Source organism: Mangifera indica, chromosome 6 (assembly GCF_011075055.1).
Source record: "Mangifera indica cultivar Alphonso chromosome 6, CATAS_Mindica_2.1, whole genome shotgun sequence".
Taxonomy (NCBI): Eukaryota; Viridiplantae; Streptophyta; class Magnoliopsida; order Sapindales; family Anacardiaceae; genus Mangifera; species Mangifera indica.
Window position 1 is genome coordinate 6,239,079 of NC_058142.1, and position 13,601 is coordinate 6,252,679.

General features: G+C 30.5%; 1 protein-coding gene across 1 annotated transcript; it reads right to left on the reverse strand.

The window, feature by feature from the left end:
- Nucleotides 1-8,919: 8,919 nt before the first annotated feature.
- Nucleotides 8,920-12,056, reverse strand: LOC123219599. Its single transcript, XM_044641605.1, has 6 exons — nucleotides 11,918-12,056; nucleotides 11,677-11,817; nucleotides 10,172-10,234; nucleotides 9,822-9,944; nucleotides 9,295-9,378; nucleotides 8,920-9,216 (listed from the first exon to the last, which is right to left on the reverse strand). Exons 1-6 carry the CDS (start codon nucleotides 12,018-12,020, stop codon nucleotides 9,143-9,145), a joined length of 588 nt encoding a protein of 195 aa, XP_044497540.1. The 5' UTR covers nucleotides 12,021-12,056; the 3' UTR covers nucleotides 8,920-9,142.
- Between the last annotated feature and the right edge of the window lie 1,545 nt (nucleotides 12,057-13,601).

The window sequence follows — 13,601 nt, forward strand, 5'->3', positions numbered from 1 at the left end:
TGTTATGGGTGGAGAAAAGTTGATGAATCCGGTTTACCACAGCATTTATAATGATAAATAAATTTACCTTGAAGTTCAAGTCATTCCAATTCTATTTTCCTTTTTAATTTGAGAAAATTCTTTTCCCACCCTATTTTGGTCTAAATACACTTTTCCTCCTAAGATGGAATAAATTATATTTTCTCACCCAAAATCAAGCTACAAAGTATTAAGAAGTGAAATTACCATATTTTTCTTAACGATTTCATTTTTCAAAATTATTATATCAATCCAAATTAGCAAAATTATTTTTCTTAAAAAAGAGCCCTTTAAACATTATATTTTATTTAGAACTCTCTTCTTGTCATCTTCTTTTGTTCTCACTCTCTTCTTCCTTAGAACCTAGTCGATATTCTCATTTATAACAACTTATTTTCATTAGTGTTTCAAATTTCATACACTTTCAACACCAATCTGTCCATCTTTGGCTTATTCCCCTATTGATATTTGTTATTTTTTTGTTCATTTTGTGTCAACGAAACCCTAGTGACATATCTCACACATTGATCTCCTCCTTTCTAGCTCCATGCGACACTAATTCAACTTCCATAAACACTTCAGGTGTTGATCTCTTCATCTCCAACTCATTATCCCATCAATATCGTCATTTTTTTATGAATTTATGATGACACATCCCACACATTGATCTTCTCCTTCTCAACCCCATTCAGAGTCAATTGTGACTTTTGACAACTCGTCCCACAGATATTAACCCTTTCCCCTTCATCCAACATCGACTTCACCATTGATGATGTTGAGATTACAATGGAGTGGTGGCTAAATTGCGGGTTTTCAAACGTTAAATTGTTATACATAAAATGTTAAGGTTACATTATTTTTAATTCATTTTTGAAAGTTTGGATCATAAAATTACTGTTTTACCCTTTAAACATTAGTTTTAATAGAGTTTAATTTTGGGTGGGAAAGTTTTATTTATACCTAAAGGGATGACAAAGTATTTTTAGGTCAAACCTTGGTGGGAGCATATAATTTACTCTTTTAAGTTTTATAATCTTCTTTCTTCTCTTGTTTCAAATGCATCTTTAACGTTTAACTATTATCTTAATGTAACAGCTTAATACATACATTAAAAATAAAAGAAATTTTCTATCATAGTGTACCCCTAAGGTTTCTGAGTATTTTTATTAAATGAACTAAAGTTTAATACCCCTTGTTCTAACCATTTTATGTTACCGTTAGTGTTAGATGGATAAAATAGTAATATTTGGCTTGATAAAAATGTATCTGGATAAAATGATAACTTGCATCTGATAATAAAGAGTTTTGTAAACCTAATAACAATACATGAGAGTTAAAGTAAAAGGGTATCAGTAATAAATTTTTTAAAATATGAGGGTTTATTAAATAAGGCGAATAAAAAATACATAAGTTGCCTATCTCATTTTATGAAAATTATTATTCAAGCATTGGTGTGATGGTGATATTTACAATATTATATTGATGAAAATCTAATCGTATGTATGTAGTAATTAATAACCTGTCCTGCATGGTGAAAATAGATGGGGCGAGTCAAGCAATGAAAGCTGTGGGAAATCACAGACGCTTTGGGGACAACTTTGGTCGTGGAAAACAAGAATGAATTAAATTTACAGCCGTCTTCATTGAATATTGCTCCAATTCCGGAGGCCTCTGGACCACAAAAACAAAGTTCAAGTTTTCTCATGTTAAATCATTTTTGTGGTAGCTATGAGCGCACAACAAAATAGAAACAAGGTTACGATGTGATATTAATGATCATATCATGGGAGTTGTTCTTATGACATGACCTGAAAAGGAAAACAGTATCACAAATCACAATACTTTGAGACATATTGCTCACTTGATGCCATTGGAGCACTGGAAAAAACACGCCTCCAATCATTGAATTGTTTACAAGGACTTTTTTGAGTCATTACTACAAAACTTAAATAATTTTTCTTTCAGATAGAAGAAATTTGTTGACCAATAAAAGTTCCTACAAAAGGAAATTAATTAACAATCGATCGAAGAAATAACTCTTGACTTAGTGTCTTTGGAATTAATTTAGCAAAGCAAGGAAGCAGAGTCAAAGACAACATTATAGTGGCAAAGTGAGCAGAGTCAAGGCCAAGTGCACGAAGAAAGCAGTGCACTGTGTCAATTTCATCAATTAGATACTCAATATGTGCAAATTGTGCACAAAGGGCTTTAAAGCTATAAGAGAAATCAGCAACACTACAAGTACCATGTTGTAAAAATAGTAGTTCTTTCTTTAAGTTGAATTTCTCTAGACATGGTGGAATAAGCAAAAGCCACCTCTAAAGCAAATCAAGCCTCTCCTGCAGTGATCAATTTAAACACCTCTTCCATGGCTTTAAGAGTAAGAGATGAATGTATCAAACTTAAGACAAATTGATCAAGCAAGAGTCATGAGTGATAGGCAGGATTAGATACATTCTTGTTATTAGAGTCATGAATGGTCTTAGCAAGAATCTTAATAAAGCCATCAAAATATCCATCAATCGGTTGACCAATAAGTAAATGATCAAAATGTTTTCTCCATAACAAATAATTTGCACAGGACTCGAGTTTAATTGTAAGTAAATGAGTCATTGTGTCGAGCAGAAATGCAGAGGTAGTAGTAGAGAATTGCACTAAAAAATTAAAACAATAAGGTTGTGATGCAGGAAGCTTTGATACCATAAAAAGGGAAATAGTAACACAATGCTTTAACATATAGATAATTTTATCACATCAAATTAACAACTATATTATTATACTAATAATCTTATCATTGTCATCCAGTTAATTGATGGATGGACGATATACATGGGACATTCCCTTGTGAGCATGCATGCACTCACGTCGCATAGACTTATAAAGGTTTGTTGCAGTGCAGGCACATGCAGTTCACGTGGCTCAAACATACTGAGGTCGGCCCGGTCGTTACATAACGCCTCCAATGATTTGTATGGTGAAAATTAATTGATTGGATAATATTTTACTTTATATCTTATTATATACTTGAACATCCATAAATATAATATATGGTCACACAATATTTACTGAGATGATATATCCTCAGTTTGTAAATTCAACAAAAAGAACATTATTTTGATAATGTGGAATTGATAATGATATTCATGGAAGAGTAAAGTTATGTGTACTTACTCTTGATATATAATTCATGTATGCAAATAACATATCATCAAATAATTAGATTTTATTTTATTTTTAATTCAAAATTATCCTATCACATGATAACATTTTAACTCTCTATACAAATTATGTATTAAAAGCGAGTACACAAATATCAAATATAGCAAGATACATGACGTTTCCTTACAAAAAAAAAAAAAAAAAAAAAAGGAAAAGTTACATGAAGAAAACGTTAAATGGAAACAAAGTATGAAATTCATAAATGAAAGATTCCTTCTGTTTGGACTTCATTAGATAGTATAGTTTTCGTTCGAGGCAGCACATTTTAGCCTCTTACCTCTTTGGCTCCATGGATGTTGACATTCATTCTTTTGAAAATTAGATGCTACAAGAGATTTATTATGAAGTTGAAAATTGTTTTTTTAAGCTGGAGTGTCAGAAAACCATATAGATTATAGCTTTCCTCTGTTGGAAAATGACTTGACAATAAGGAAGTGGAGCCAAAACAAAATTAAGTTGCTGCGGTAAAGCTTTATGCCAAATTTGCATCTCTTCCAAAGATTTTTTGTTCAACATCCATCCCAGATTTAGTCGTAAAAGCTAATAATTGTTTCCCCACTATGAATTCCAATAATGTTTTATTATACATTAAGCAACCTATGAATACTACAAATTAGAGGTCCTAACAATAGGGCGTCCTGGCCACTGGTCAATAGATTTATACATAATAAAAATTGTTGGATCAATTTTATTGACGATGAATCCATCCAACAACAAAAGCCACCCGAAAATGCTTTCGTGTTTCTCGCTTTGTCTTTGAGATCATTAATATAACCACAACACTAAACACATTAATTGAGCTTGACTTTTGTTACTCGCTTGGCTAGATATTGATTTTATATCATATACGATAATATCAATATATAATATTTATATATAATTATGATTTTAAATTTGGTAACTAGAGTAACAAAAAGATAGATTTTAAGTATAAAAATAAGGGTTATAATTTCATCAATAATATTTCAAAATTAAACTTTTGATTTTTTATAATATAATAGTTTTGAGATTGATCATGTGATTAAAGGTTTCACTTGTTTAGTATGATCAGTTCGACCTTGTAAAGATAATTTTACTCAAATAAGGTTTTTTTGCTTTAAAAAAGAAACACTTATTGTTGGAGCTAAAAATAATGTTTCTTTGCTACCCAAAAAAAGAAAAAACCTTATGGTTGGACCTAAAGTTATGGGTGGATTTTATCCAAGCTTGGTTGAATCTACAATTTGATTCAAACAAATAGATCTTAAACTGGAGCTTCAATTCAATAGTTCGGCTTGAGATTGGTTAATTTTTTCATTTGATAATACTATTTATCTCGTGATGTTATTACCGATGATTTTTCAAAGATATTATATACCAATTCAAACAAACTCGAATTATATATTATAGCTTTAATCCAATCTCAAACCAACCCTACACTAAACTTGGCTCAACTCAAATCTATCCCGAATTGAGGAATATGCCAACAATATCAGATCAGTAAAACCAAAGTTTCAAACGAATAATAGAACATTAGATCATAGATACCCATCAGAAATATGGTCTACAGGAAATTCTATCTCTACCAATACAGTCTATCCCAATGCAAGGAGAAAACGTTGAAATATACAAGGAAGTCCTGTTATTGCATGTCTTATATTATTTATTTCCACATTGAGCGTAGAATGCCGCGTGAGGTTTGTATTTTTTTTCTTTGGAAATCATGTTGAAATTTATATACATATGTATAGAGTTATGTGGTTAAATTATGAATCTTCCAAACCCTTGCTATGGAAAGTATGTGAGCATGATAAGCAATAGAAATCGAGACATTTGATGATTTTCTATTTGAGTGGAGCTATAGTGTTAATAAAAAATAATGGTAACACTGTTGAATTATTTCCTTTTGGACCCTAGAAAAAAAAAAGAAGATTAAGCATAAATTAATTAATAATAAAAAATGGAAACAAGACTAGTGTTAGTGGTAACACACAGTGATTCTTTGATGCCAAACTTTGAATAAATCCCTCTTAATTAATTGGTTAAAATCTCAGACGTAAGCCCCCAAAATGGAGTAATTAATAAATATAAATTTATAACTAATGCTACCCTAATGGAAGAATTAAAAGATTTCGTTCAGCACTCAATGAATCTCATGTCACTTCATGTTTCCTAACCATATGCTACATTATATTTAAGAGGAGGGAACACCAAAATTCCAGTTCATATTTGTTTTTAAAAACAAGAACGTCCAAGAGTAAGAAAACTAGTGAAGATTGACAACTTTTGGACTAATATGTCAATATTTGAAGTTTTCATTCAGGAATAATAAGGTATAGAACCATCAATTTTTTTTTTTTTTATTGAATGGATTGAAATTTGAAATTGTTATATAGAATGGGCAAACTTTTAAATATTTCTTGTAAAGAAATTAAAATTTCACTATTTTCTATTAAATGTATCAAATTAATTATATCATTTTCAAAATTAAAAAAACAGTTTTAATCATATTTATTTCATATCTTCAATTTAAAATATTAAGGATTTAATTTCTTTACTAAGAAAATTTAACAGTTCAGTATTTTTAATAAAAAAGTTAAATTTAATTATTTCAATGAAAAAAATATTGTTCACACCTTCAAATGTTATCCCTTGTTTTATTGTCTCATGTCTCAAATTAATAATCAATCAGATAATCAACCTCCTCTGGAAGGAAGGAAAGATGGTTTTGAAAATTGAGACAAATGTGCTCAGTTGGGGAGGCAATTTCTTATCTCTGGCATTTTTTTTAGGCCAAAGCACTATTTCCCACCCAAAGTATGCTGCATTTCCAAGTTTCCCCCTTTAACTTTGAAAATCCCAAATACCCACCCATGAGCAATTAAATTTAATGGAATCCTAAACCCTTGAAATTTTATCTTTTTTTCCCCCCCAACCCTTAAAAACTAACCATTTCCCCCTAGGCCAAGTTTTGAAAAATAATATTCCCCCCCTAAGGTTTAGTTTTCAATCCCCGACATCAAATCCAGTGCCATCGCCGACGAAGAAGCTTTCCCGATGCACCACCATGCTCCGATGGCCTCTCTTCTCTCCTCTGAAACATCGATCTACCTAGATCCGGCGTCATCTTAGTTTGGAAAGTTGAAGAACTTCGTCGAGAGACAAAGCTCTTCATCTTCCCAGATGAAGACGATTAGGGTTGGATTCGAGCCTAGCCGAGCTCGGCTTGCAGCCAGCTCGGGCTCGGTTCGGTTTATTTATGGGAGGCTCGAGTTCAGTTCGAGCTCGACTCGAGCTCAACTCGACTCGGCTCGAGTTTGGCTCGGCTTGTTTTCGGCTCGACTCTGCTCGTTTTTCATATCAAAACGACATCATTTTTAATATATATGGATCAAAACGACGTCGTTTTGTATAAAAAATTTTAAAAAAAAATCTACCGAGCCAACCCGAGCCAGCTCGAGCTCGATCGAGCTGAGCAGAGTCTGGCTCATTTCAGGCTCGAACCGAGTCGAGTCGAGCTCGAGCTCAAGCTGGCTAGGCTCGAGTCTAGCCCTAACCCAGATCTAAGCCGATCAACATTCTAGAGGAGAGAAAAGAGGTCGTCAGAGCATGGTGGTACATCGAAAAAACTTTGTCATCCACGATGGCACCAGATTTGGCATCAAGGATTGAAAACTAAACCCTAGGGGGGGAATGCTATTTTTCAAAACTTGGCCTAGGAGAAAATTGTTAGTTTTTAGGGGTTAGGGAGAGAAAACTAGATTAAATTTTAATTTATTTTTAATATTATAGATAAAATGATAATTTTACCCTTTAAACAGTTAACTTTAACAATTCATGGGTAAGTAAATGAGATTTTCAAAGTTAACAGAGGGAAACTTATGAAAACAGCATACCTTGGGTGGGAAATAGTCTTTTGGCCTTTTTTTTATTATGAAGAACAAACAATCTTAACAGTCTCCACTATACCAGGAATCTTTCTTCCTTAGTTTTCACCGCTACAAAGATTATAATGTGACAGAATAGTAATGTAATTAGAGATGATAATTTCGATTTGAATTTAAAGTTTTGGTCCTTTTCAATAAAGTTAAAAAGAGAATTGTCTGCTAGAAATAAGAACAAGAATACATGTGTCTTGTTCATACCCACCTCAATCCCTATCCTCATCTTACCTCCTTTATATTAATATTTTTACTTAAACTACTAACAAGTTTTTATAGTTTTAAATTATTTATGTTTTTCAAATTTATTTATGTTTTTATTGCGTATATTAAGGTGATTAATATATGAAATTTGTGATATTTGAAATAGTTTGTTAGTTTTAATTTTACTTAATTTTGTTATTTAATATTTTTATATTGTGTTTAAAAAGTACAAAAAAAAGATTTTTTCCTGTAGATATAAAAATAGGATATTTTTCGTGAAGAGAAGATGGAAAATTTTGTCATCTCCATAATAGATACAGGGATTGATATCCCCTATGAGAACAAGGACAAGGACAGGGATATTAATTTTCTGCCCATTGTTATCCCTAAATATAGTTGTCCTTTATATAGCCTTTTATAAATTCGTTTCATAAATTTTATGATGAAAATAATTATTGTGAAATAAAATAATAAAAGTTTGACACTTTTCATTTTGAAAATAAATATCAACAAACAAGATTAAAAATTCGAAAGTGTTTGTCACAGAGGTTTGGTTTGTATCTATTTATGTATATAAATATATATATATATATATATATATATATATATATATATATATATATATATACACTCATATATATTATCATATAATTAAGTAATTTTAAATTAAAGATAACATATTATTCAATCATGTATATACACTAATATGTGTCATATAATAACACATTTATGTACTCCAAATAAATACATATAGTATTATTCATTCCTAATTAGCTATGAAACTATTACTTGTAAAATTATAAATTGGGTTATCAACCAAATTAAAATTATTAATAAAACATTATATAATATATAGTATTACAATGTAGTTCAAAATTGAAATCATAATACCATAAAATAAAAAAAATAACTAATAACCTGAAATCCTAATACTATAAAATATAAAAATAATAAATAATTAAATTATAATTATAATAGTATAAAATAGAAAAAAATGATAAATAACAAATCAAATCAGAGCCAAGTGATGCCTGATGCAAAACACAAAGTCTCACTCCTTAACCGATATCAACAGAGGTGGCTTATTCCAACCCCAACGCAACAACGGCACAACTCATCATAAAGCACATTTTTCTTGCAGTGAAGGTAGTACGAATATTCCAAACTTGCTACTATTTTATGATCGTAAAAACTAAACGAAAGCACTATTTTTCTTTCTTCAGCCAGACGAATTTTCATTGCAGGGCAAGTGGGTACATCAAATATTCTGATTTCTTCAGCAATCAAAGAGACACTAAATAGAACAAAATATAAAGAATATGGTAGGGCGAACGTACAAGAACTGAGAACAAGGTTCTTGTTTTCAGTTGCATGCACATGCAGAAAGAAAACTTTATAATAAATATTTAAAAAAGTTGTAAAGAAGCAAGCTACACAACAAACAAGAGATGAGATTGTGGTAGAAAGCATTTTGAAAACTGCTTTGATGATAATAGAACATCCGCGGACTTCTCTGAGCACATGCTGTGTCGACTTTTAGTTACAGAATATCATGATCTTCATTGAAAATTTTTCACATTTTCCATATGTATTTATATATTCAGACACATTCATTAATTTGGTTGTGAGGTATTGAGTAATACTTTTTTACTGGACATAAATATACGAGGCCACTGAGCTAATCTCAAACATTATTGGTTTATATAAGGATGAGGGATCATTAATCCTTAATTATAAGCAAAAGTTCTAATAAAATTTTGTCATAATCATAATCAAAATCTCTAAAACCATGCCATAATAGTTATGGCTAACAGCATCATGGTTAGTGCTCGAAGATTTCTTGCCGGAGGAGCTCCTATATCACAGAAAAATAATCTGTATAAACAAACATTACCAACAATTTTGAAATTTTATAAAAAAATTAAATATTTACCAACTTCCCCTGGGGATCCCGAGTTCTTTGGAGGTGGTGGCGATAGGCCCAACCCAAGGGCAAAACAATCTCCCCCAAATGAGCCTGGAACAGAAAGACAAACTCTTATATTAAAATTATGCTAGTCAAATTATATATTATATTATATATTATATCAAAAACTTAATTATTTATATTATATTTTGTATATCGTATCATTACATAGGATATATCTTTTAAAAAATAAAATAATAAAAAATATAATCAATATTTCATTATTTTAAAAAATATCACAAACACTTTTGAAAATTTAAAATAATAATATACATATTTATTATATTATTATTTTTAAAATATATATATATTATTCTGTATCAGTAATTTGTTTCATATGATACGTTAATTGTATCGTGTTAATTCAATATACTTTAAAGTATTTATCTTTTTTTATATGTATCTTATCCTATCATATCGTAATATATATATTATATATCGTAAGATATTGATAACTATGATCGGAACTATATAGAAGAGGGGAAGTGACTTACAGTCGTCAAAACAGGCCCAGGCTGGGTTGTTGAACAAATTAGAGGCTCCCTGGTTGCACTGGCATGCGTATCCAGTTCCATTGGCAACACAATTTCCTTTTCCACACCATACAAGAAGACAAGCTGTCAAACAAAATTAAATATTTTAATTACAACATTAATCTTAATGAAAAAATAATGTTTAATTAACAATATTTTGGAATACAACATAGCATTTTATTGGAAACATACTCCAAATATAATACAACATAAAAATAATAATAATATAGTATTTTATTAAGCATTATGCAATATAAAGCAAAACATTATATGATAGAGTACATTTCTAACATTTAATTGTACTAACCTACCGTTTAATTGAGGCAGAGATGGAGTTGGTGAAGAAGCATTGTTACAGTGAAGGTCTACTGAACCTGCAAATAATATTTCATCAATTATAATTATGTTAATCTTAATTCTTAATCACATTTTAAAAGCTAAAACTAATAAAATTGTTTTTATAATTTTGTTTTATCTTCTAAGTTTAAAAAATTTATTTTTATACCTATCTACTAATTTTGTTAATGAAAATCGTTAATTTTTTAAAATTCTAACATGTCTTGAATTATGAAATCTTTCCTCCCTCCCTTTTTATTTCTATCTCCCCCTCACTCTTTCTTTATCTTTTTCCACCTCCATTTCTTCTTCCCTAAACCCTCTACATCTCAACTTCATTCACCAACCAATTTTTATTGACTTCTCCATTTTTTCATCACAGCAAACGCAAACACTAGACCATGGATTGGGAAAACAATAATCGAATCCAAGTGGAGTTACTAGGCTAGGAACCAGTGAGCTTGATTTTGAGTTGTGTCTAGGGAAATTAGTGAGTTTACTCAATGAGTTTGACATGAAGAATTGACAATAACGAAATGATGGAAAACACAAACACTATATCATTGTACGAACTATGATAGAAACTCAAGAGAAGTGACAGTAGGTACTTGTAGTTGAGTGCCGGTCTTTACCTTGCTAGTTCCTTGTAGTTCTACCTTTTGACAGGGTAAGCTTAGGTTGTTATCGGTTTATGTTTTTGAACCCACTTTCTGTTTTCTTTAATACATTTAAAAACAACAAAATGATGGTGTAGCCTGTAGTGGTTGTCATGGTGTTGGTGAATGAGACGATGGATAAGGGTTTAGGGGTGGTGGTGAGATTGTGTTAATGGTGGTGCTGAAGACAAAGGAAGTGGGGAGGAGAAAGAAGAAATTAAAAAGGAAAAAATAATAAACAATGTAATTATAATTAATATTTAAAATTATTTTAGGATATAGTTATAATTTTAATTAAAAATAAAAATATATTGATAATTGATATTTGTACTATATAATAACATCATTTTTTGTAATTTCACTGAAAAAACAAAATAATAATTTATAATCAAATCAAATTGATAACATTAAGTCAGTATAGAAATTGATAAATTGGTTTTAAAAAAATAAAGTTTTTAAATTTAAAAGATGACATCAAAGTTTGGGATAGGCTTTAAAAATGAATAACCAAAGGTATAGTTTTTATGCAACCCTCTGAGTTTTAATCAATTAGCAGAATTTCCCCTAATTCTCAGAAATGACAAATATCCTCCTTTGGAATAAGTTAATAATCATTTTACCCCACCATAATCTGCGTTACCCCATTAATTTTACCAAAGAAGGATTATTTTTAGAAACTAACTTTATAAACATTTTAAATTTCAAAAGCACATTCCTTTTTATCCTAATTTTACTTCAAATTTCAGAATTAAACGCCAAGATTTCATCATCAAGCCACTCTTTCTCCCGAATACAGAAAAAAGAAAGAGAAGAAGACAACTCACAGTTAGGAAGAACACAAGAAGGGAAGGTCAAGGGACCAATCTGAATCTTCTTCCAGCCGGTGTTACAGTCACATTCAAAACCGAGCCCTGAGGAATTGGAATCTTTACATGTTCCTTGCCCACAATCTACATCTGCACAACCTACACTTGTAACACAAATGAAATCCTCAGTATTATTAACCAGGACCCTGTAAAAAGTAAAGATTGTTAAAGCATATGTATTTATACATAAAATGCATACTTTCTGCTGCAGCAGGGACCGAGAGATTGAAGATGAAGAGAGAGAACAGAAGAAGATGGAGAGAAATTATGAAAGGGGAATGCTTCAAAGTGAAGCGTTCCATTGTTATGGGTGGAGAAAAGTTGATGAATTCGGTTTTCCACAGCTTTTATAATGTGGAATAAAATCGCCTTGGACTTGAAGTCATTCCAATTCTTTTTTGCCTTTTTAATTTGAAAAAATTAATGTTTGCCTCCCAATATTCTAAATACGAACTTTTCCACCTTGACAGAATAAATTATAATTTCCCACCCAAAATCAAACCATTATTTAAAAAAAAAAAATCCTTATCCCTAATAATTTCACTTTTCCAAATTACTATAACATCTCAAATTAATAAAATTTTAAAAAACCTTAAATATTAAATTTAGATTAAAACTCTTTTCTTCTTAATTTCTTTCACTCTGCCCTCTTCTTCCTTAGAGTCCAATCAACATTCTTGTTTTGACAACTTATTTTCATTGGTGATTCGACTTTCATACACACTTATAGCACCAATCTCTCCACTTTCAACTCATTCCCCCATCGATATCATTGTTTTTTGTTCATTTTGTGTTGACGAAAGTCCTATAGTATATCTCAAACATTGATCTCCTCCTTTTCAGCTCCATTCGATGTTTATTTGACTTCCACAAATTCTTTAGGTGTTGATATCATCAACTCCAATTCATTATCCTATCAATATCATTATTTTCTTGATGAATTTTTGTCAAAATTTGCCACATATCGATCTCCTTCTTTTTGGCTCCATTTAAAGTCAACTATGACTTTTGACAACTCATCTCACCAATATCAACCTTTTTTACTCCATTTGATATCAACCTCACTGTCGATGATGTTGAGATTACAATAAAATGGTGGCTAAGGTTTTAGGAACTAAATTGCAGGTTTTCAAATTTGTAAAAATGTTAAACTATTATATTTAAAATGTTAAAGTTAAATTTGTAAAAGGGTTTTTTTTTTTTTTTTAATTTTTGGATCATAAAATTACTATTTTGCCCTTTAAACCATTAGTTTCAACGTTGCTTGACTTTAGGTGGGAAAATTTTAGTTATGTTAACAACCTTGGTTAGGAAAATGTAGTTTACTCTTCTAATTTTTAAAATCTTCTTTCTTCTCTTGTTTTAAATACATTGTCTTGATCAAACAGCTTAATACGTACATTATACATTGAAAAAAAAAATCTGTCATCGTGCACCCCTAAGTTTCTAATTTGATGTTACCCCTTGTTCTAAGTTTCTAATATCTTTATGTTACCATTAGTGTCGGTAAAAGCGTACCAGCAAAATTTATTAAAATTTAAGGGTTCATTTGGTGATTTAAATGGGTATCAGTGATAGATTTTCAAACCCTAAGAGTGCATTTGATAAAAAGTACCTAAGTTGCCATCTTATTTAATGTAAATTATTAGTCGGATGGTGATATCTACAATATTTTATTGATGAAAATCAAAACGTATGCAGTAAATAATGATGGGGCGAGTCAAGCAATGGAAGCTGTGGGAAATCACAACTGCTGGGGACAAATTTGGTGGTGGAAAACAAGAATGAACTAATTTAATAGCCGTCTTCATGTTTTTGCTTGTACAAGGCTTTCTACTCGGCAAGACAAATTAAAGATTAGGGAAGGGATCAAAGTTTTTCAA